Consider the following 26,190-nt stretch of genomic DNA (forward strand, 5'->3'; position numbering starts at 1 on the left):
TAAACAAATATATTAATTTTTATTTAGTCTCGATGTGTCTTTCTTTGAGCTTTTAAACTTGATTGCAAAACAGTAGAAATATGCTAATTTATTTTAGAGGTACATAAACTGAGACCCGCATTTCTCTCAAATAAAACCCAGCTAGTTATTAACACTTCATGAGATATTAATGAACAAAGTCAGCAATTAGTGTCTCCACAATGCCAAGTGAACAGTGGCAGCACATTACGTGTTCTATTTATAAGGCATATTTTTGTGGGATTACATGGATTTTCCCCCTAAAAAAAACATTAGTTAATTTTTTTTTTTTTAAATAATACAGAAACATACTACCTCTGGAGGCATGATGCCATTAAATAAGCTGCATGCAGTTTCTTGCTTTTGACCATAAATCTAGCAATTCTATACCAGCCATTGTAAAGCCACCAAATTAAAATATCCAAAATATCCTTCATTGCACACAATAACTGTCTCGGCCAATTTGTCAGAAAATGACAATCACACACACACACACAGCGGAGGATTTAAAAGTTCTGGGGCCCTAATCAGAGCTCAGTTTTGAGGCCCCCACAACTACTCCTGACAGTATGCTGACAAAGCCATTCGCTTTAAAAGCTACAGTTCAGTAAGAGAAATTCTGTCATTTTGCCCAAATGGGTAATTTGTTATTTTTCAATGATATATTTACCAATATTCAATATTAATATAGCGTGTCTAACTAGTGTCTGAAAGGTCCAGCTGGGTGGAAATACTAACCAGCTGGGGACGGCACTGGACGGGACAGACAGGACAGGATGGGACAGGGGCATAAATGTGCATTTTGCCAACTTCTTGCATATTTGCATTTCACACCAACTGCAACTGGGGAAAATTAAGTTGGGTCAATCAATCAAATCTTGTCAGGAGTATTCTGAAATCAATAATGAATGATGATCTGTCTAGTGATGAAGTTCAATGGGCAGAAATAAACTTAATTAAACAAAAATTAAATCTATTGTGACTTTGATGTCATAATTTTAGTTACATTTTAAAGGAAGCAAATATTTTTTTATCATTTTGTACTGACCAACAGGTTTTTTTCTTAAAGAATGACAACAACCTGTCAGATGGGCTGGCTGTTCTTTTTCTTTTGTGTGACATTTGCTACCCTGTTAGCTATACAATAAAGGAATAGAAGTGTTAATACACACAGTGAAAGGGATGAAGTAGCAGGCCTCTGTGGGCCTATATAAACTATATCAACTATGTATATTTGATTTTGTCTGAGACACGTAAAATTTCTAAGAAAGAAGGATCCACTTTACTATCTGACTGTCTGGGTATCCCATACACACTCACTCACGAGTGCATGCACATCGTTAACATTGCCTGACTTCAACGGCAATAGTTTGGCTGAGAAAATATCAAGCCCCACATTTTGTTTTCATTATTTTTTTTGTAATAAATACCAAACCGGTTCTCCAGGAATAAGCACAAAAAAATTAGACCTGCAAAGTCACATGTCATCTGTCTTTGTACTGTAGTGACCAAGATTGACTGACAATTTATACATACAAGCACAAGCAAGAATGAAAATTAAATTTCATAAGGCAGAGTAGACAGACAAACCAGTTGTAAAACAACAGTCCACATCAGTACAGAGACTAACAAGAGAAGCAGCTCACAATAACTAAAAAGCCACGTGTTTATTTTGTTTGCTATTCATCTGTGGTAATAAACTCACTTACTAGAAGAACTCGAATAATGCAGAACTTGGCAAATCGCGCAAATACTTCTTCATAGCATCCCGGTACTCTGCAGTGGCCAAATATAAGCACGAGTGGCAATTAATTTTTTGTGACATAGGCTATGCTCAATTGGATTCAAGGCTCCTTACATCAATAGAGCAATTGCAAGCATTAGAAGCAGTTTTCCAAAAAAGCAGCAAAAAAGTGGCCAGCTGGAAATGTTTTAATGTTCAGCTATCCAGCTGGTGCTTGTGGAACATGCTGTTAATATAGAGTCTACTGCTGGAAGCTAGCAGGGGGCCCTGTGTCTCTGGGGCCCCAAGCAATTGCGTGGTTCCAAATTCTACCTCTGCACACTCACACAAACTTCCTGCAGGCCTCAGGCCACACACACAAACCTCAGGCTTTAGACCGTACTGTCCTCATTGTTTCTGATTGGTTCTGTGGGATTAAATGCACATTCATCACCACCTGTTATTGCCTCGCTGGAACTCATTCGTTTGTTACTTATTCTCAAGCTGGGGGGCAGTCCTCAGGGTGTGGACAGCTGTGGGAACAGAACACAAGGGAACCGTTTTGCACCCCCCGGTCTGTCAGCTTTGCCACTGTGCCAACTCAGAGGGTGCCAACTTCACGTTAACTCTGTGACAGTTATGTCAGTTACTCATGAAGACCATGAGTACCACTCTACTGGCTGAAATTCTGCACCAACCACACCCCACCCCCCACCCCCCCCCCCCCCCCCCCAGGCCCACCCAGGGAATAAATAGCTCCCATCCCAGACCATGATTGTGCCTGTGAAAGACTGAACTCCACATATCTCACTCTAATGGTAATTCTGATGTATGCAGCCTCAGAGGGTGAGAAAGCAAGCAGAGCCTGGGTGATGGAAGCAGAAAGGGTGGCGATGAGTTCTCATGCTTTCATTCCTCCCTGAAATGGCTGGGGATGAGGAGAAAGACACGATTGTTTGTATTACTTTTTATTTTTTTGGAGTACACATGGGGTACCATGATTTTGGTTGGGCTGAGAGATTCCCCTTACAGATGGCTGTGTTCTGTTTAACAGATAAAAATACAGCGGCCTGTGCTAGTATTATGGAGCTAACCCCCTTCACTGTAAAACGTGAAAAGAAACTTACATTTTTCTCCATATATACATCTACATATATATATATATATATATATATATATATATATATATATATATATATATATGTAGGTACACTCGGTCAATCTGTGCCGTCCAAATGGAATTTACTTTCTTTAAGAACATGCAACGCATCTGACGCGCATCTGATGACATCATCAGTGCACGCCGCATTCAAGATCCTTATCAGACTACACGGGTCCCCCTCCCCCCACCAGGTATAAAAATTAGGGACAGTAATCACTCGCTCTCTTTTTCGCCTCTTTTTTCACCCTCTCTCTTCCTGCATCCTCTCCCATTGTCCCTTGAGTGCCCACATCCTATGGGCCTAACTCGAGTTCCCAAAACTCTGTAGAACTCCAATTCAAAGGGCTTGCAGAACGCCTAAGATCGGGGCAGTCACCGTTTTTTCTAAACGCAAAGATAAAGTCACTGTACGCAGCAACGAGGCTCTGCCGATTTAGCTCGCCTGCGGCGAATAAAGCCTGACCCATCTCGCGTGGAAACCACAGCATGCCCGACGCTGCGCCAACTAACCACGACGAGCTCCAGGAAGAAGAGCCTTGCTGACGACTGACCGGGGGGGACAACCACATCACCGTTGCTATGGAACAAGGATTCGGTTTGCGCCGCGCGCCTCACATCTGGAAACCTCCACAATTTCACAACGCCAAGACTGTTCTCTCCAGGACCCCACAGCGACCACCGGAGGCCGCTACCCGCGTGAATGGATGGACAGTAAGACTGAGCAAACTTTCCAGGCAATAGTTTAGCTTAGTCTGCATTGAGTTTAAAGTGACATTGTGTGTTTCCATTTTGTTGTTTATATTAATTTGCGCTGGCAATGTAATCTTAGGAAACAATCCTATGCATGGTCTTTCTTTTTCTTTCTCCCCGACTAACTTTACAACCCTAACAACATCACACTTGTTGTATAGTCGGTAGTGGGCGAATAACTAGCTTGGTTGCATGTATTGCTTAACAGCTGAAGTTACGCTTCACTCTCCGGCACTACTGGAAGCAATACTCCTTCCTAGCTGAGCTCAGTTATTCAACCACGCCGGTTACACTGTACCCCACACATACGCGACCACCCGTCGTTTACCCTTCCCCCTTTCATCCACAGACAAAGGGACACGTACGCACACGCAACCACACACGCATACACAACCCTACCTTTCGGTATTTAGAATTTTCCCCATTTAGATTAGTTTGTGTCTGTTCTGTTTGTACGTTTGTCCAATAAATCATTGTATTAAACCTGTGTCTGTTTTGATGTTGCTGGAACGTGAGAATCTGAGTCAAAATAGCCTATCCAAGAACTACATCCTTCCGGTTATCTCTTAAATCTTTGATTTAATTATTTGATCCTTAATATTTGTAATTTTGATTATTAATTGAAGTTCCAAATTTATGGTCGAATAGTCAAGATAACTAATTTTATGAGACTGATTTTTAATTGTGCGGTTATACCGCTTCGCCTACATAAGTGGTGCCCAATGTGAGAATATAGAAATATAATTCCGACATAAGTGGTGCCCCGTGTAAGGCTATATTGTCATTTCCCCGACATAATTGGTTCCCCGTGTGAGGACGTATTGTCATTTCCCCGACATATACTAGCACATTCACACACACACACACACACACACACACAGTAGTCCTTTATATTTATTTATTTATATTTATTATTTATTTATTTGACACTTACAGTTTCTGTTATGAAACTCAATCTGTCCTGTTGTCTTTATCCTGACAGATTTGTTTACGTTGAATTTATTTACTACATTTCCCCCCTCACAATCAACAGAGCTCTTGGTTTTCTTTTTGCCGAATGCAGCATATTTGCCTAGACACATCTAAACTTATAACTGGAGCGAAGCAGGGCTGGGCTTGGGTAGTTATTGGATGGAAGACCTCCCACAAAAAGCCTTGTTGCTTTTGTCAGTACTTAGCAGGAGACATTTTTACCAGTGAACCCATAATATAATGTTTGCTCAAATGCAGTGATTAAGAAACTGTTCTGAAATTGGTAGGAGTCTTTTACAGCATTTATCATGAAGTGGAGTTGTCAACAAATTATCCTCATAGCCTATCTTATCCAATTAGTTTAACCACTTTACTTCTTCCCATCTCCAAGGAAGTGCTTTTAAATCAATGATCAGAAAATAATCAAATTCTTCATCGTATACGTCTTGCTAGTAATCATGTAGACTCGTGTAGACTTGGGAATGGAGGTCATTCAGAACTCTGAGATGTGATAAGTTACATCAACATAAATCCATTTTATTGAATCTTATTTTGAGTGGAATTCTTACACACAGTCTGCTCTCATTTTGCCGTTTTAAGGGTATTGTTCACTTTCTGGAGTTTTTTAAAATATTACTTTTATATATAGTTTTAGTATATGTATTCAACTGCCAGTTTTTGTGTGCTGTGAAAGATATTACATTTATATAGGTTTCTGGTGACCTGCGAGCTATACAGTTGCTGGTATAGGAACATTTTGGTGGTGTTGAGTGTGCATGTGTGTGTGTGGTGCATGCATGTATATTAATTAATAAAGGACTAAATAAATAAATACAAATATTTTTCTTTGAACTCTTGACAAAGACAAAGAACAGTTCGATCACTTAAAAATACTGAATTGAACTGTCGGTTTCTGTGTTCATCTCCTTAATCTGAGAAAGTCAGGAGAGAGCAAATAATGGGTTTAGCCAATGAAATATTCCAGTGAGCGCTCCTTCACACACGCACGCACGCACATACTCACATTCTCTCTCACATACACACACACACATACTCTCACACATGCACTCTCTCACACAAACACTCACACACACAGGCACGCACACACACAGACACACATGTTCACACACAAACACGCACACACACACACACATACAATGCCTTCAGAAAGTATTCCAGACCCCTTCACTTTTTCTTATTGAAGCCTTATTGTAAAATTGATTTAATTAATTTTTATTCTCATCAATCTTCACACAATTCCTCATAATGACAAAGCGAAAACAGGTTTTTATAAATTTTAGCAAATTTATTAAAAATAAAAAACTGAAATATCACATTTACATAAGTATTCAGACGCTTTGCTATGCCACTGAAAATTGAGCTCAGGTGCATCGTGTTTCCATTGATTATACTTTAGATGTTTCTACAACTTGATTGATTGGAGTCCACCTGTAGTAAATTAAATTGATTGGACATAATTTGGAAAGGCACGCACCTGTCTATATAAGGTCCCACGGTTAGCAGTGCATGTTACAGCAAAAACCAAGCCATGAAGTTGAAGGCATTGCCCGTAGACCTCCGAGACAGGATTGTGTTGAGATACAGATCTGGGGAAGGGTACAAAAAAGTTTCTGCAGCATTGAAGGTCCCAAAAAAACACAGTGGCCTCCATCATTTTTAAATGGAAAAAGTTTGGAACCACCAGGACTCTTCCTAGAGCTGGCCACCCGGCCACACTGAGCAATCGGGGGAGAAGGGCTTTAGTCAGGGAGGTGACCAAGAACCCGATGGGCCCCTACAGAGCTACAGAGTTCCTCTGCGGGGATGGGAGAACCTTCCAGAAGGACAACCGTCTCTGCAGCACTCCAGCAATCAGGCCCGTATGGTAGAGTGGCCAGACGAAGCCACTCCTCAGTAAAAGGCACATGACAGCCTGCTTGGAGTTTGCCAAAAGGTACGTAAAGGATGCTCAGTCCACGATGAAACCAAGATTGAACTGCCAAATGTCATGTCAGGAGGAAACCAGGCACCGGTCATCACCTGGCCCTACAGTGAATCATGGTGGTGGCAGCATCATGCTGTGGGGATGTTTTTCAACGGCAGGAACTGGGAGACTAGTCAGGATTGAGGGAAAGATGAACGGAGCAAAGTACAGAGAGATCCTTGATGAAAACCTGCACTAGGGCTGTCAAAAAATATTCGAAGTTCGAAAACTATTCGAAAATATATATATTTTTTAAGTTTGAACCTAAATTTGAGCATTCGAATATTAGTTTTGGATCCCGCATTTGTAATTAACATGAATATACAGGCTTAATTTCATGCTGCGAATCATGTTCATGCACGCAAAGTTCATTTCCTGTGCTAACGTTACTTCCTGTGTCAACAAAAAACGTTCTGCCCTAGATCCAGAGCAAGTGGATCGTCTGGTTTTCCTTGCCAGTAACCTCCGTGATACTTTCAGCTGACACCTAACGTTACTGGTCAGCTAGCCTCGCGAGCCAGTCTCTTTTTTCGCTTCGTTCAACAGATCTGGTCAGCTAACAATTTAGGCTAAATAATGTTCCCATGGCAGGCTATGTTTCCTTTCTGTTCTGAAGATTTTGATAAAATTGGAAGATGAAAGAAGTTAAACAAACTAAACAAAGTAATTTATGTTGTTTTAGGCTACAGGCATTAGCCGTTTGAATAGTTTTTGTGTTAAGAAATAAACAGGGATTTCCTATAAACAATCATTTCCCTATTATTGTGATTAATAAATGCCGAGGGCAAATTATATCCACGAGAAAGTGCTTTATTCATTTGCGCATTAGGCTATAGAAACTGCAGGGGGCTCATTTATAAAATGAACTTGTGTGCATGCACAAAGTGAAGACCTGACGTAGAGCCACAACCGTTTCCATGGTCAAATCGAGTCATGTTGAAATTTTATAAATCACTACTTTGATGTGATTTTCTACGTACACGCCACAAAGTTGATCTAAAATACGTTTTATAAATGAGGCCCCAGATGTAGTAACCTAGTATGGAAGTTCACCAATGTCCTCTATTCTACTGCCCGCTTGTGGAAAATAATGCGTAGGCCAGTTTAGAGGGAGCGTCACGTGCATATTGCGCCCGACAATAAGCGGCTTATTTTTGTGAATTATAGGCAAATAATATTCGAATATATTCAAACTCTAACTAATTATAAAAACTAATATTCAAACTCAATTTCATGGCACTTTTGGCAGCCTTAACCTGCACCAGAGCACTCAGGACCTCAGACTGGGGCGAAGGTTCACCTTCCAAGAGGACAATGACCCTAAGCACACAGCCATGACAACACAGGAGTGGCTTTGTCATGGCACGAGTCTGTAAATGTCTTTGAGTGGCTCAGCCAGAGCCCGGACTTGAACCCAATCGAACATCTCTGGGGAGACCTGATAATAGCCGTGCAGCAACGCTCCCCATCCAACCTGACAGAGCTTGAGAGGATCTGCAGAGAAGATTGGGAGAAATACCCCAAATACAGGTGTGCCAAGCTTGTTGCATCATACCCAAGAAGACTCGAGGCTGTAACCGCTGCTAAAGGTGCCTCAACAAAGTACTGAGTGAAGGGTCTGAATACTTATGTAAATGTGTTATTTCAGTTTTTTTATTTTTTAATAAATTTGCTAAAATTTCTGAACCTGTTTTTGCTTTGTCATTATGGGCTATTGTGTGTAGATTAATGAGAATAAAAATTAATTTAATCCATTTTACAATAAGGCTGTAATGTAACACAATGAAAAAAGTGAAGGGGTCTGAATACTTTACGCAGGCGATGTACATGCATGCGGTCGTACACATGCACGCACGCGCACACACACACACACACACACACACTGTCTATTGGTATTCGAAAGACTCTTGACAACCTGTTAAATCACACTTGACCAGCAAGAGTCTGCACTGCACTACAGTTTTTTATGGAGCATGCTGCATTTCAAATAGACATCCTAGCTGACAAGTGAAAAGCTAAAAGAGAACATTACAAAGTTTCAAGCTTTCATTTGAAAGCAGTTTCCTATATCTAGGGTAAATGCTCGAGTGTATCTTTATCCTTAAACCATTCCACTTGAGTGTGTACAAAGCCAAAAGTGGATTGTCTCTAAAGTGGCGTTTCCACCACAGACATAAACCAAATGCATAGCCTTATCCAATATCAGAATTATTGAAAAGTGTCCTTATATGCGTACTGATAAAATTTTAGTTTGACAAAGTTACTGGCTCCTGGCTATAAAAATACTATATGTCAGGGTGATCCCTGATGTTTTTTGGCACATTTATTATTATTATTATCCATCCATCCATGAATTATCTATATCCGCTTATCCTGAGCAGGGCCGCGGGGGGATGCTGGAACCTGTCCCAGCATGCATTGGGCGAGAGGCAGGAATACACCCTGGACCGGCCGCCAAATCTATCGCAGGGCATACACAAACCATTCACTCACAGTAAATACTGCAGTACTTTCATATGTATTTGTAGTCTAATAAAACATAAACTTATGGAAATATAAAGGCTAACATTTTGTAGGGTGATTGTGTGACTTCTTTCATTGTACCAAGGGAACTTTAATTACCACATTGAGACAGAACCTTGGTTTATCATCTCATCCAAAAGATCTAGAGCAATCTGCAGCACAGTGTCTTCTACACTGCACTAGATAGTTTATTTTGTCCAGTGGGGAGACTACTGCCTTCCCAGTAGACCAAATTACTGGACCAATGAACTGAGTTTGTTTGATCCACTTCTGCAGGCCCAACAACTGGAGGTGGAAAAAATTTCCCTTAAGTCAACAATAACATGCAACTTATATCCACATAGTTACCTGGAGCAACAATCAAACAATTAACTGAATAATCAATACAAGTTGGTACAGCAAACTATTCCCAATTAAATTATTCATTATAGAATTATTCCTCTTTCCAAAACCATTTAGCATTCTCTAATATTCACAGATTAATTAATTTTCTTGGTAAACATTCTTTAGGCTACCTTAGCTATGTCCAGAATTGAACAGGGAATAGTCAGCCATACCAACTGGTCTTGATTGCATTTGTAATTGCAAATTTAAAGGTAAGTTTTACAGGGTTCTCTGTATCACTGAACAACACCACTTCCAGCTGCAACTTTTTTCTCAGGGGGATTAAAACTGCAATACTAACCCAGCCCAACTAAGTACTTATGTGCTTAGCTTGAGCAATTCTGCAAGAGCAAGATAAAATTGTATTTAATTGGGGTAACTTGTTTTGTGAATGTGCTGTCTTGACACCTTTTTTATGTAGCACCAGTGTGAATGTCCCAGTGATATACAGAACTTTTTGCATGTATTCACAGTCCTGGACTCAAACCAAGAGACGGTGGAGGCATTGATGCTGAAGTTTAAGGAGAGCTTCCGCACCAACACGCCCATAGAGATTGCACAATTGCAGCAGGTCACACGCAGCTCTTCAACCGGGAGGAAGAGACGGCGCAGCCGCTCCAGAGGTAGGACCCACCCACCCCACATGTGCCCATGTCTGTGCCTGACTGAAAATAATTTTGCACTGTATTTTATCATTAATCCTGGTGTCTGTATCTGTGTCTGTGCCTGACTGCAAATATTTCCCCGATGTATTTGATCATTAACCTGGAATTTTGTGTCTATATCTGTGCATTGAAAACAGGGGCTTCTGTGTGCAATTATTCACATGGGAGTCTGTGTCTGTGCCTGAATGAATACAGAGGGGATTTGTTTCCATTCAGGCACTGACACAGAAGTAGATTCTGTAGATTCAGAGACTCCAGAGTAGGACCTCATCACTCTGTTGGTGCTATGTGACTGCCAGTCTATGTTGGTATATATGTATTTGCATATGCCAAAAAGATGAATACATGTGCACCTGACCCTCTGCTGATTCTGCAGCTAGAAAGAACCACATAACTTGGTTTAGAACTGCCCTGTTATTTCTTTTTGGCTTATTTTGCATAATGAAGTGTGCCTTACCTTGTGAGCAGTTACTCCATGGTATACATTTGGTGTTTATACGAAAATCTAACCATAAATTAACGAATAAATGAACCAACCACTAAATGGGCAATTGCATTTGGTTAATTGCAATTGGTTAAAGTTTATGGGGTCGTTTAGGCTTTTCAAAAGCTTTATTTACTTTTCTTTTTAATTTATACTGCTATAAAAAGAAAAAAAAAACAGTGATCTAGCTATGGTTTAATGAAGGTTTGCACATAAATACTTTGGGCCCTCATGCTTCAGAATGTATTCAGCACCAATGCTGTGCTTGACATAGCACAGCCAATGACAGTGTAGGCCCAGATGGGGTGTTTACCTGACATCACAGATTTCCTTTTGACCAAAAAGTGGATGATTTGTGCGTATGTGTGTATTTTATACAATTATTATTCTCTTTCCTCACCTGTTTGTCTTGTACTTTATTGAAAACAATAAAAAAAGCTGATCACTAGGAAAATCTTTATTTATTTAGTCGTAGGCTGAGTTTATGTAGTATTTCTTTAGTAGCTGTGTTTATGAATATTCACATTTTTACCTTAGCATACTGAATATATTACGATACATCATGTATTCTTTGAGTATATAATAAACAAATGTCACTCATGTTTCTGGTATTGTGTACCTCAGATGTTTTGATTGGTAAAAATATTTTGTCTGATACTTAGACAATATGAATATGGCTGTTTAATATAAGAACTGAAATATTTACTTTTCTGGGAGAAGAACAGCTCTTTGGGACTTGTGTCATTAAATACTCCATTGCTGCTTCATTATGGCCTGCAAACTGGCCCAGCTGGAGAATAATAAGAGAAAGGAGAACACATTAGCTATGATGGATATCAGCTCCTAGGTATGTTGGACCTGTCCTTAATTTTGTTTGGGGGAATGCAGAACCATGGGACAGGATGTCACAAGCAGGCGTAGGTCAAAAGATGCTGTAAATCACACTGCATTCATTAAAATTATGTGCATTTTTTATTAGTATGCCAACCATATACTATTATATACTTTGCTTCATAAAATATAACTTTTTCTAATATAGCTTTTTCAACCGAACATTAAAACTCTTTTGAACTGAAAAATCCAAGAAAATAGAAAAGATTAAGCCAGTAACTCCTTTTGATCATGGAAAATAAAAAATAATAATAATACTATGCAGATACATTAAACACTGTAAGTGTGCCCAGGCCTGCGTCTGTACATTATTAGCATGCAATATGCATGCTCCTTTTTACTTGAATCAAGTACCATGGACCTAGTAGCATATGTACAGCAAATCATCCTCTTTTTCCACTGCACTGAACTGTAGCATGTACCTGGAGTGTTCCTTCTTTCCAGTTCCACAGAGGATCAAGTGCAGGAATGTGTAATTGAGTATATATAGTGAGTTGGCAGTTGGAGACATTGTTTATCTGCTCTGTCATAAATTAATAATGAAACCTGAAGCGGCTCCTGATTTGGTCAGGTGTCACTTCAAGTACAAGTAAAGAGCTTGTTGTTTGCAATGAAACTCTGGCAATAAACAACTGGCACACTAGTGGAAGGACACCCCCTGCATCCATCTGTTTCTGCCTGGCTGAAAATAATTTTGCAGTGTAATTTTGCAGTAATCTTTCATCATTTTTTTTTACATAATGCCTTTGATTAATTACAGTAATCTATAGAAAAAGCATATGAAATAGAGGATGAGTAATTAAAAGTTGAATTGGACTGTACTCTCAGGGGGAGCAGTGAATAATCTTCTACCAGATGACCTCCTGTCCTTTTTGTTTGTAGCTGAGTCTCTCCAGGAATGTACTGGATATTAATTTGGAAGCTTAGGTAGTAGCTGGTAAACAAAATCAACAGGCTTTATTTTTTGTGGTATGCACATTTGCACAAACCAAAATGTTCTGTTGAATGTATTTCCAGTTGCTGAAACTAACAACCGTATCACTCCAATATTGAGTCACAAATTTCTGTCTATCATAATTTCTGTATGAAATTTAAGCAAGGAGGTGCACTGTATTTGTGTATGGCCGTCTACAGTACATTACTTCTGCAGTTCATGTCAGCGACATTGGTGAGGAGATTCTTCTCATTTTTTTTCGTTTTCATTTCATAACCATTGACATTTTTCCTCTTTTTTTCATTTCATGACCATTGACTTTAATGGTACAAGTTGAAGGTAATGACCAAAATTGCACTAGCATTTTCAATATATCATCATTTATTTAGTTTCACAGTTGGATCTGTTTCAGCTGATGCCATCCTCAGCAAAATCATGATTCTCAAAATGATATTCTTTGCCTCGGAATTGAGATTTCAGAACAGGGTGGACTCATCAATTATTTCCAAATATGACTTCTATTGATATGACAATCTGATATGTCCTTGCCATAAATGAACCACAGCAGTGCTTCAACTCATCGTCACCCAATCAGTCCCTGCTGGATGAAGAAATGACTGCTGAGGGAAGGGTTAATTTAATTCACAGTTTTTAGTCTGGAGTTGCATTTTGAGCAGAGATGTGTTTTCTTTACCACAGAAGATTGTTAGTAGCTATGCAAATTGAGCAGTTAAAAAATTATAAATAAATTCTGCATTGAAGAGAAAGCATACTCAAAAATGAAATTGCCATGCTTTTTCATACTAACATCAAAAAAGCGCAATACATATTATAACTAGATATAGCATATCAGTGCAGGATTTAAAGAAGAAATGTGTCTTGACAGCAAAGAGATGCATATCTGAATGGGTGTCCTACTTTAAACTTTTCTGTAGCAAGTTCAGAGGGCCCGAGTGTACTGCAGAGGCTCATAGCTTGTGTGTACTACTGTCCTGGACAGATTATCAGTTCTTCCTGTCACTCACACCATTGCTATTTCTTTAAGTTTACTCAAGATTAACAGTGATCCCTGATTTATTTTGCCCAATGCCCCAGTTTCCCAGAGTGAAATGGGCGTGTTTTGCATTGTTACCAGATGTAAATTCTTTATAGAAGATCGTAGATTCTGGAAGCTGAAATGAGTTTCAGAGAACATGTGTTTGTTCATTTTAGGTCGAATAATTCTTATACCAGAAAGAATACCATATGTACTGTATGTATGTGCCATTGCATTTGTACTGCAGTAAGAACAATGGCCTGCATATTGCAAATTGTAAAATAGGTAAAAATTCACCTATTATATTTGCTCATTACGCTCCATATTTGCAAATATATGTGCTTATCTACTCTATAGACCCGTAGACTGCATTCGGTTTATATTAAACTTACAGATAAATAATACACATCATAAATACAATGCATGCTCATTATTTGAAGATTCTCTTTTTAAATATGATATACGCAAATAAACTTATATACGCAAATGAATACTGTTCTATTAATAACTAATAACTAATAAATTAAATAAAAAAAATTAAAAAAAATAAAAATAAAAAAAAACTATTTATGTGCTATATAAAATCTTATAAAATGCCTTGAGGTATAAAAAAAATGTTCTCCAAAGAAAAGAACAACCTGAATTGCACTAGAGGGACATGTATTGATTGTTTTTGTTGGCTCACTGACTAACAATTGTTCACACAGTGCTTTTAACAGAATAAATAAAACAAAGAAACAGAACATAGGGGTACCAGCTCTGAGCATAAACATTTAAAGAAACAGGAAATAAGGCACAAATGAAATGAATGAAATGAATTGACTTACTTGAGTGACTTTGCACGGATAACCTTTTAGCACTCAGTGGCTCTTGTGTCCTGGTACAGGCTCAGTACAGGAGCATCTGGCTCATGCCCAGTGAACATCACCATCTGTGCATGGGCTTTGTCTCAATTAAAATATTTACAGGGGAGAAATGTGACATTTCTCATAATAAGGACAGATTTATGAAGGTTATGACCACTGGTCACAAGAATGTCCAGTCCCAGAGCAAGTGATGTTAATGCTGTGTGACAGACATTTACTGTATCGATCCCACACAGTAAAATGTTCAGGGTTAAATCAACTCTTACTGAGTACAAATGGTACACAGAGTTAAATTAACACTAGATATTTCACTGTGCATGCATGTAATTTCAGAATGAAGTCTTTGTGGCTGTTTTAGAAGAAATAATGATTAATTTATAGTTTCATATAATTTTAAATACGAACACCCAGTTATATGCCTTCCACATCTGTATTCCTGTTTGTGCTCATATATGTGTGTATATGTGCACCTCTCTCTCTCTCTCTCTCTCTCTCTCTCTCTCTCTCTCTCTCTCTCTCTCTCCCCTCTCGCTCTCTCTCTCTGTCTCTGTTTGTGTGTGTGCGTTCGTGCAGTTATGTGTGCATGTGTATGCGTGTGTAACTGCAGTCAGCATAATGAATTTGTGCAGCTGTAGCCTCAGAAAGTGTGCTGTTTAATGTGGGAAACTCTGTGTGCTGGTTAAATCTGAGAGACTCTGTTCTCTGTACAATGGACTGGAGAGCCCAGCTGGGCTGCTGTCCATGGTCCTGAATCTCAGGCTGAGAGGGATAGTTTGAGTCAAGCTGCAGTCCACTCTGTAAATATCCCGGCTTCAGACCGACTGTGCTCTCTGGCTAGGTACAATGTTTGGCGATCTGGGAAGATGGGGTAAGATTTGGGATTACCGAGTCGTTTTACATCTATGTTTGTTAGGTGTTGTGTGACAAGCGCTGTATGTCGCTGAGAACAGGGTGGAGGGGAGAGAATCATTGCTGATGATGTGTGCTCTCATAGCGCAGTCAGCAGCTGAAAAGGGAATCCTTTGTGATGTTTCACTGCTTTCAGCTTGTCTTGATGCATTAAAATCACAGCAAAAGAAATTGAATTTGCTCAGTCAAAATGTACATACAGATTTCTTGGTATTGACTTAGCAGGAGGAAACTTTGTTTTGGCAATGTAGGGTGGAAGAGAGAGATCCTTCTTTATTGGTCTGATTTCAGATGTCCTGCAGATGTAGAGTTTTATGGGTTTTAGTATGCATTTTATTTTTATTGTTTCCCACATTCACCGTTAATGTTGTTACCACAAATAAGAGCTTAATGAGGCTGTTGCTGTCAGAAAATGTGTGTGTGTGCACGCATCTGTGTGCGAATTAAACTGCTATTTTTTTTATCTCCCTCTATTTCCCTGTTGTAATAGTTTTCCTCACAGCAAGTGAGAAGCAAATTTATTTTGATCTGTCAGCCTCCATAAAAAGTACCTGGTTGACATTATGGTTATTGGTGTACTATTTGTTCCTGTGGATACTGGTGTGTTTTATTTATGTTTTTTTAATAGCTGCATTACAGTCACGCTGTGAGGTGGCAGGTTTCCACTTTTATCCTTCAGAATCACTCCTGGAACAGAGAGCTGAGGCAGAGCATGAAGTGTTGTTCTGCGGGCCACGCCCCCCACCCCCGGCAGGTGAGAGGTGGCGTGGGAAGGTTGGGCAACGAGGCCCCGTTGACCGCCCGCTGCCCCTCCAGCGACCTGCCGCTATGGCCATCGCGGCCAGCTAAGGCTCAGTGATCCAGAGACGCCTCTATCAGAAATCGCTTCCGCGCTTCCTCCCCTCCCGGCCGAGCGTGTCCAGCCCGCTCCTCAACAGCCCCGGGAGGCTTGCGATCGTTATTTATTACCGGGAGGGAGGGGGCGGGTGCTGTGGCCTGCTGTCATTGGCCCGTGGAGTGCCTCGTTTCAGAGTCCGGGAGGCGTACCCTTCCTGGCTTTGTCGTTGTAAATATAAATATGTGATTTGCAAGCCTGCTGGAGCATCCGTGCTTTCTAAGCAATGCTACTAGCCATAACTGTAGGAAAAAGGGAGAAAGAGTGTGTGTGTGTGTGTGTGTGTGTGTGTGTGTGTGTGTGTGCATGAGGGCATGTGTCTGCATGTGCTGGTGGCTAAGGGGAGGCCTCCTTACTCTTTACAGTTACTTTAAGTGGAACACTCGGTGTGGGACGCAGTTCTGTAGAAAAAAGGTTTTAGCTGCAGCAGGAGAGCTGGCCTGTAGGCATGAGGATTCACTCACACAAATGTCATCCTCATCCAAGGCTTCTTCATTCGCTCATTCTTTATTCTCCTAGTGCCCAGCATTTACAGGAATGTTTAAGATGTTTAGACCATTAATGCCTTGATTGCTTAGACCTACATTTTAAGATGTATATGAATCTCAAAGGAGGAGAGTCTTTACCTCTCTCTGCAACTTTCTGCAGGGAGTTTATATATGCCATCAGTGCAGGTTGTTTTAATGTGATTGGTTGACTTATGTGAGTGGAGTGACAGTCTGTTAAGGTGAAAAATTCAAAAATGTATGTTATATATATATATATATATATATATATATATATATATATATATATATATGCTTGCATCCAAAAAAGTGAAAAGAAAAAAACGATGGCCAAAGATGTTGTTTTTCTTCTTATTTCTCAGTTCAGTCTATCAGGTTTGTTTTTATAAAAACAGCATCCTGAAATATCTGCTTGTCAAGGAATTGCTAGAAAAATAATGAATACCAAACAAAACAAAACAAATAAAAAAACACAGAAACTTTAGCCATCGCCTGTAATTGAGGGAAAATAATAAATAAATGAAATAAATCCTACAGACGGGCTTTGCCTGGCTGATTGAGCAGGTTTGGTGTGGATGGTCTGTCTGAGTTTTTGGCGGATTGATGGGGGGAAGAAGGGTGAGAGAGGGAAGGGGGAGCAGGTGCTTGGGGGTGGTGGTTATGTTGGGGGGGTTATACAGGCTGTGGGGCATAAATTTGTTCTGTGAAGCTCTGCCAGATCTCTTTCATCTCCATTCCCCAGAAGGGGGGCTCCGGGCAAACTTGAATTCAACAAACACTTCATTTAGTCTCCTGTGAGTCAAGCCCATGCAACAGGGAAGCTCTCACCTTTGCAAAGCTCTTTAAAGAAAGTTTTGTTTGAATCAGTTAAAAGAAAACATTATCCACCAAGCTATGAACTCCCTTGTTTATACTAGGAATTCACTGGATGGACACTTAATGGATGTTTCTAACTTCATTGTAGTTTCTCTAGTTGTATAAATACATTTTTAAAATGAACGCAGGCCAGTCCTGACTCGCTTTGAGGAGAATCACTGGAGGGCAGCTCTGCAAGGTAGTATGGAGCCTGAAGTCTCTGGTCTCTCACTCTGGCTCTAGCCTGGAGTGGCTTTGACTTTGGCCTCAGACTTTGGAAACAGAATGCACCCTCAGGTTTGGAGAGCACTGGCCAAAAGCTGCCACTGTCTCCCAAGAGCTCCAATGCCCTTATCAGTAGGCAGTTATTAGTCACTTTTGGAAAACTGTACTGCCTCAGCCGTCGGGCACACCTTTGCCAAATAGAGCCTGTCTCAGATCTTCTGAACCCCGAAGGATCACAGCCACAGGCCAGGGTGGAAAGATCCAGAGAAATCTGTGAATCGATCACTTTTCAATAATGTGTAGAAAATGAAATGACTAGTTAGTGAAATCAAAGTCCTATGTTGCAAACAGAATACACATTATCTTATAATTAGTGGTTATCTAAATGAATCCGATCTCTTTAGCTAGCTAACTTTGTGCACATAGCAGCTGCAGTAGTCTGCTAATGGTAGGCCTATAATATAGCCTACTGCAGCTGCTATGTGCCGGAGTTCCAGATGCAGCTAGCAGCTGTGCGACCCCAACACACACCGCCCCGCCCCCCCCCCCCCCCCCCCCCCGGACTGTATAACCTTAGATAGAGGCTATGAGAACTCAACATGGAGCTAACTTTTTTTTTTTTCCCCAAATCCGAATAATAACGAGCAACTTCGGGTAGAAGAAATATCTGTTTTATCTGTTTTCCATTATTCGTGCGTTCCTGAATACCGTATTCGGATTCAGATACATCCCTAATACATACTGGAGTTATATCTTTAAGTGAACCCTCAGGAAGAGCAAAAAGTCCACTCTATGATAAATTAATGATAATGATTAGGAAATTTCAGGACTCCTCATTGAGACACTCTGCTAGATACTGTGATACGTGCGATTGGCGGAATGGCTTTTCCCCAAAGTGGAGAGGCAGGTGAGGATGCATAATTATAGGTCCTGCTGCTTTGTGTTAATGATGCTTAACCTTCACATATTTCAGTATAGGGTGGAGCAGTCTGCCACGATTTCAGCGGTAGGTGATTTGGGGCTGTCCATTAAAGGCTCGGCTGTGGTGTTCGTTTGCAGGACAGCAGCGTCTGAGACAGCGATCAGATCATGTGACAGTCATGGGCTATGGGAGCTATGCACTGAGACTGGCAAACACTTTACACTTTGTAGCATTGATTTATTCTCATAAACAGATTGATTGATGCGTTCTAATAAACATAAACACTGAAAAAATACATCAGCGAATCGACACCAGAAATATGTAAAAACACCTGACAGCTGACTAAGAATGATATGTGTTCAGGTGGCTGTCAGCCAATGGTTTATCGTATGAGTCTGAGATTTGCTTTCATTTTGAATGCGATGGATAAGGGCATAAAGTAATCATGATTGTTACCATCATCATCTTTGGCGGCTTCGTGTTCATTTGGTTTATCTGAATAGGTGCTGTATTTGTTTAAGTGGGAAATATTATTATTTAATATTATTATTTACTACTGGATCTCACAACTGGCTATTGAACAAACTGGAAAGACACACAAGCAACTTCCAAAATAAGGGAAACACCAATCCCTCTCTGCAAAGTTCTCAGTGGACTTTTGTTGATGAAAATGCCTGGTCACACCCTGTATTGATTTTTGCAGTTGACTGATTCAGAGTTGCTTGTCTGTTTCCTTGCATCTAATTAGATATGCGCGGTCATCATGGTCAAGGAGTATGCGTTTTCAACCGCAGTCGACCCTGGTTGATGTTGACTTTCCCCTTAGACTTCCATGCCAACATCGTGCTAGCCACTGTTCCTTGAGAAACCCCAATAAGTTCATCAGTCTTCATCACTGAAGCTCCTGTCAAGCATGCCCCAACAACCACCCTCTATTAAAAAGCCACTGACATATCTTCAAGACATTGCAGTCAAAAGCAGTATTTTTATATACAACTGTGAGCATGCTGGGATGTTAATGACTTAATTCACTGATGAATAACGCCTGTGTGGAAACACTGCGTTGTACTTTCACTGTACTGTGTATCCCTCAATGACTCCTGTGTTTCCTTTATTTTGGCAGTTACCTGCATGTGAAAAATAAGTCTAGTTTTTGGGATTTGAAAAGATAGTCCATGTGGATACTTGGGGCTGGTTCACATTGTCTTATTCAATCACTGCTATTTGTTGGAATCAGTGTGATTAGTTGGGATTGCATGGTTATTCTGGATCTCTTGCACTCAGTTTGGACTGTGGTACAGACCAGTCTGGTTAGGTATAATGCAATCTCATAAAAAACACGTTTTCAACGTACAAAAATGCCAAGTTACTCAAAAGTATTGATATCAAAATGACGCCAAGTTACGGTACTACAAACAATATAGGCTATCTTGCCTCACCGAAATTTAATAACATGTATTCCAAAGCAATGCTACCCAGTATTTCCTCAATTCTTTAAAGTCACTTGGCCCTGTGTGTATAAAGTGTGCAGTACATGGACAGGCCAAACATATGTGTGGATGGCTTTCTCACAGTCATGATTGATTGAAAAGGCATCTATATGTCCAATTTGTATTGGTATGTATGTATTTTGGTGGCCAGCCTTTCTGTTGTGTGAATGATTGTATGTTTCTTGGTATAAATGTCTGTTCGTAAATGTGAATGTAACATGCTGCGAGAGAAATGTTCCCATGGGGATAAAGAAGTTCTCTATGTATGTATGTACAATATGTATTTTACATGTATTTATTGTATGTTGCAAATATACAATCACTTGTACATTTAGTCAAATTCAGTTCAGAAGCAAGTATAAACATATGTTTTCTGGAGAAATATGCTTCCTGTAGTGACTGACCAGCAGTTTTCTACATGAATTTCCATGTGTTCAATGAGGCAATACGAAATATTTGACACTTTGATCTGACACAACGTTTGCATGACATTGTAATATGGTAAGGTTACAAAACACAGGGCCAAGTGACTTTAAAGAATTGAGGAAATACTGGGTAGCATTGCTTTGGAATACATGTTATTAAATTTCGGTGAGGCAAGATAGCCTATATTGTTTGTAGTACCGTAACTTGGCGTCATTTTGATATCAATACTTTTGAGTAACTTGGCATTTTTGTACGTTGAAAACGTGTTTTTTATGAGATATCATTTCTTTTTGCAAAGCGTTTTATTACGAGAGTGAGAAATGCGAAGTGACCCTGTAAGAAACGGTTGTGAATTATGGCTATCATTGTGTGAATTTGTACAGTCTGAAGAGCGTGTACGTTTAGCAGTTTCGGTTTGCTATATATGTAAAACAGTGGCTGTGACAAATGGTGCGGTGGCGTAATTGTAAACGCATCAGAAAAGGTTAAATATGGCAGGGTGTAGCTATGTAGGCTACTCACGGATTTGACGGGCATCCAACGAGCCTTGATTGACAAAAGAATCAGCAAGCCCGTAGAATTAGAGCTGCCTAGGTCGCAACTTGTGTACCCTTCTGTCCTGCTCCGTTGTCTGTTATTTCGTGAAGATGCACTTTTAGTGTTTGTAAGGTTTATAAGGCATTTTGATAGGCTTATCTGCAGGTAGGAATCCTCTTTGCTGTTTTGTTAAGCTAGAACCGGAAAAGTTGATAGTGGAGAATAGGAGCAGACGCATATGTCCCAGCAGGCTTTGCATATGAGAAAATAACAAGTGTGAGATAAATTAGGCGAAATGATGAAATTGCGTAGTTGAAACAACATGTTTTTTTTTTAGCAGAATGGGCATGTAGGTGAAGGTTGACATGATCACAGACTATAGTGCGAAGTAAATGAAGTGACCATGAGCGAGCTTAGTTTCCTTATCAAACGGTACATATAACAGTCTGTATTTAATGTTCGTTGTTGAAGTGGAGGGTTAAATAACGTGTGCAATCTATCGCACAAATGTGTTTTTCTCATGTTCAGTGCTAGTAGTTATACTTATGAGTGAATCATGATTTTAGATGTAATGTTTTAATGCGGAGTTGCAGAACGTACAGACGTAGTAATTGTTTGTAGCCTATGTGGCTAGATAGAGAACGGCGAGGTAACATGAATGTAGAAACGTGGCGTTTGCTGATATGAAGGTTTTGTACGGTAGCCAAGTGAAGAAATATAGTTAGTGGAAATGGCACAGTGGTGAACTGGTGTAACTTTTTAATAAAAGGAATACATTTGCGTCATGAAATGCATATGGGTGGCCGTGAGTGAGTTTTGGTAAAGCAAATGTAAGCGTAAGAAAATGTTAGTGTAAAAGAGGAAATGATCTGCCTGAGGGCGAGTCGGGATTCAAGCTTTCAACCGGAGGTTTACCAGCCCGTGACTTCGTTAGTGCAGCACCATGCCGTAGCTATGCAGTGAGTGAAATATCATTAGCAAACCTGCCGGTGGTTTTAAAAAAGAACACAGGCCAGTAAGCACAGAAGAGCTCCCGTTGAATCCATATGGCTTAGCAATATTGTAGCCGGTTAATAACTGAACGTACAGACGGTAAGTCATAATGCATATGGCTTAGCAATATTGTAGCCGGTTAATAACTGAACGGTGAACGGCGGGTAGATATGGTGCAAAAGCAATAATTGATAAGTAGTAGACAATAATTAGTGAGGGTCGAAGCAGGTTAAGGAAACGTGTTCCTAGCTGGGTTTGAACCTAAGACCCCATGTTCCCAAGACTGTAACCTTGCCCACTAGGCCACGGGCAGACTAGCTGTTTAGATTGCGGAGTTGCAGAACATACATACGTAGTTGTTTGTAGCCTATGTGGCTAGATAGAGAACATGGCGAGGTAACATGAATGTACAAACGTGGCGTTTGCTGATAAGAAGGTTTTGTACGGTAGCCAAGTGAAGAAATATAGTTCGTAGAAATGGCACAGCGGTGAACTGGTGTAACTTTTTAATAAAAGGAATACATTTGCCGTCATGAAATGCATATGGGTGGCCGTGAGTGAGTTTTGGTAAAGGAAATATAACCGTAAGAAAACGTTTGTATAAAAGAGGAAATGGTCTGCCTGAGGGCGAGTCGTGATTCAAGCCTTAAACCGGAGGTTTACCAGTCTGTGACTTCGTTAGTGCAGCACCATGCCATAGCTATGCAATGCGTGAAATATCATTAGCAAACCTGCCGGTGGTTTTAAAGATCACAGGCCAGTAAACACAGATTAGCTCCCGTTGAATCCATATGGCTTAGCAATATTGTAGCTGGTTAATAACTGAACGGTGAACGGCAGGTAGATATGGTGCAAAAGCAATAATTGATAAGTAGTAGACAATTATTAGTGAGGGTTGAAGCAGGTTAAAGAAACGTGTTCCAAGCTGGGCTTGAACCTACGACCCCGTGTTCTCAAGACTGTAACCTTGCCCACTAGGCCACAGGCGGACTAGCTATTTACCCTGCAAATGTTTCAGAGTAGAAAGGTATCGGTATTTTGCGTGTGTATGCGCGTTTTTGATTGGGTCGTGTAGGTGAAGATTTGGCTGGTGTCAGTGAAATGTCCAATGGGGAGACATGTTGTTAGTGGGAAAGGCGGCAGGAAAAATAAGAATGAGAAGAAGAAAGAGAAGAAGAAAGAGAAGAAGAAGGAGAAAACGCAAAATCCCCTTAGTTTGGGGCTTTATTGTGTGGACATGTGAAGTTGTTTATGAGTTCTGTTTGTTGAAATGGGGTCAGAATGTACAGAATTTAATGTTTTTAAGGGCTGAGTGTCTGTGGCTGTTGTGGTTATTTCTGTGGGGAACCCTGAAAAGTGCCAAACTCTCGGTGCTGTATAGGTATGGGGGCATGCCCCCGCCAAGGCGTAACTTGGCGGGATGGCATACCTGCCATCCCAATTAGCATGATTAAGTGGGAATGATGCACTTAGTTGGAATTGGTTGGGTCAGCCTGCATAAGTATGATTAGTTGGGATCAATGTAGTTAGTTGGAATTGGTGTGGTTAGTTGAGATTGGTGTGGTTACCTTGGCTCACCATGTGGGGCGACATGGCTCAGGAGGTAAGAGCGATTGTCTGGCAGTCGGAGGGTTGCCGGTTCAAACCCCGGCCTGGGCGTCTCGAAGTGTCCTTGAGCAAGACACCTAACCCCTAACTGCTCTGGCGAATGAGAGGCATCAATTGTAAAGCGCTTTGGATAAAAGCGCTATATAAATGCAGTCCATTTACCATTTACCTTAGATCAGTGTGTTTAGTCAAGAGTGTTGTTAGTCTGGCCTAGTGTTTGTAATTTCAGTCAGTGCAGTTTTTTGGATCTGTGAGAAAATTGTGGTTAGTTTGGACTAGTTTGGCTAGCTAGGATACAAATATTTATTTTGTAGTTGTGTAATTAGTTGGTATAAATATGATTAGTTGTGTAACAATTTAACTAGACACAGAAACGCTTGGGGCCTCTTGCTTCTTGACCATGGGACTAACCCTTTGCTGAGTCATGTTCTCCTTTACTTTTTCTGGTCAACCAAGGCATAATTAAGTGCCTGTCCCCTTCCTCTTGTGACCCTGCAACAAACTCACTGCTTGATCAATTAATGCACCAGCTTGGGGCAGGAATACTCCTTTTAGGAGGAAATCGTGAGCCCAATTTAACACGCTTGCTTAAGCATTAAAGCAGTAATCAATGGTTTATCTGTCCATGTTTTGTTGACTGCTACAATACCACATGCTAATAAAATGTTTGTGTGCCCAAAATAATACACCAATCATGTTACACTGATCACACTAGGGATTCTGTCGTGTCAGTGATTTTGAGAGCCTAAAAAGTAATCAAAAACCTATATAAGGTTAAAGGCATTGTCTAACTGACCAGACGCATCTCCTTAAGGACATTTCCAGACTTCACCACACTACCCAGCACGCACCTTGCTGCCTGAGTTGGCCTGCCACCATCCGCGAAATAAACCAAGCTGGTTTATTTCCCACCGACAGCTGTTTTGAGGAGCAAGTGGAAGATTTGTGCACGTCCAAAGTCATCTTGACTGCAACCTGCCGTGACTCTGACTTCAAAGAAGTTTCCCAAGTCTCTGGGCACCTGCCACGGACCGTGGGACCAGCTGTGAACCATAACACAAATTAACCTTTGTTAACTGTTAACCTCTATGTTTTGCTGACTTGAATAATGTAATATTATTCCCCATATATCAATGTTATTTCACTAAGATGGGTTCTACAGACGTACAGACTTCTGATTGGTTGCTGAATTCCATCATTCTGAATAAACCTGACCAAACCTCACTATAGTTGGTATCCAGAAACGAGTGGGTAAAAGTGCAGGTCTGTGTTGCCTTGTTTTGAGAGTCTTTGTTTTGCTTTGAATATTATTAGATCTTTGAGAAATTGTAATTTGGGTTGGCTGAGCAGGCTGGCTGAACACATGTAACCGCGTGAACAGCACCGTGTCATCGTTTGTTGTTTGACGGAGGCAGACGAGAATGTGTTTAAAATGCTTTGAGCTGAGGACAAATCTGCTAATGAGAGACATTATTTCTGTCATCAAACACTCCCCATATCTCGTCTTCCTGGAGTTTGCTTTGGATTTCTGTCTTAGCAACAAAACAGTTATTTAGGGAGAAGTTACCCCTTCAACATTAAGGAAAAACAAACAATCAGTTGCAATACACATGCTCTATTTGCTATTCTCTGCAATCTCAGAAAATTATTTGATAGCATAACTTTTTTCAGGATTCAATATCATCGCTGTTTTGAGAAGTTGTGAAAAATGTGTCTCTTCTTTTAATGAGCCTGCCTGCGCAGAGAGAAGAGACGTCTTTAAACCACTTAGAAAGTCGCAGCTCACCCTCCCAGCTGCTGAGTTTACCTCGGCAGGATTCCACAGCCGGAGAGGAGATGAGAATGTTAATATTGAGTTTTATACATGCATAATGTAATGTTGTCTATGTGAAGCCTCTAGAATTCTTTTGGGGTGTTTAAAAGACTTTGAGAGCTGCTCTAGCGGGTTAGGAGTTGCCAGCATATGACCAGATTCCAGAGAGAGGCGAGCGTGCACTTTTCAAGAGAGGTAGGGTGTGCTTCAGACATGCAGTTGTCAGGCCCTATTCTCAGTAGACACAGTGGCTTTTTATTCTGTTGTCGAGCAAAAAGCATTGACCCAAAATAAAAAGAAAAAAAAAAACGTTGTAGAATTCTTGCTGTTTCAGTGCAATGCCAGTGCATTAACATCACTTTATTCATTTGAATGTTCTATGTTATGCTTTGACTGATTTCATTGTTGTATTGCTGACTTTACTTTAGACTGTATGTTAAACCTGAAATCCTGGCAACTCTCAACTCTCAATTAAGACCAACAAAGGAAAAAGGCAGGTTTATTTGGTTTTAAAGGTGAAAAAATGTTTTGATATTATTCATGGCAAAATTGCTAGTGTTAAATCATCAATTACACTATGCAAATACACCCTGTAAGAGTTGAATAAATATTGAACAAT

General features: G+C 40.3%; 1 protein-coding gene across 6 annotated transcripts in view; it reads left to right on the forward strand.

Annotated features, from left to right (window-relative positions):
• LOC118206226 (astrotactin-2-like) overlaps positions 1-26,190 on the forward strand; it is a 466,985-nt gene that overhangs the window by 166,383 nt on the left and 274,412 nt on the right. For 5 of the 6 annotated variants that reach the window (XM_035378599.1, XM_035378597.1, XM_035378598.1 and 2 more), the window contains exon 4: positions 9,990-10,139. In XM_035378599.1, the coding sequence (XP_035234490.1) occupies positions 9,990-10,139 (150 nt within the window). Of the gene's footprint in view, positions 1-9,989; positions 10,140-15,048; positions 15,261-26,190 lie in introns of those variants that run through there. The other variant, XM_035378601.1, reaches the window with a different exon arrangement.

The sequence above is a fragment of the Anguilla anguilla genome, chromosome 10 (assembly GCF_013347855.1).
Source record: "Anguilla anguilla isolate fAngAng1 chromosome 10, fAngAng1.pri, whole genome shotgun sequence".
Classification (NCBI taxonomy): Eukaryota; Metazoa; Chordata; class Actinopteri; order Anguilliformes; family Anguillidae; genus Anguilla; species Anguilla anguilla.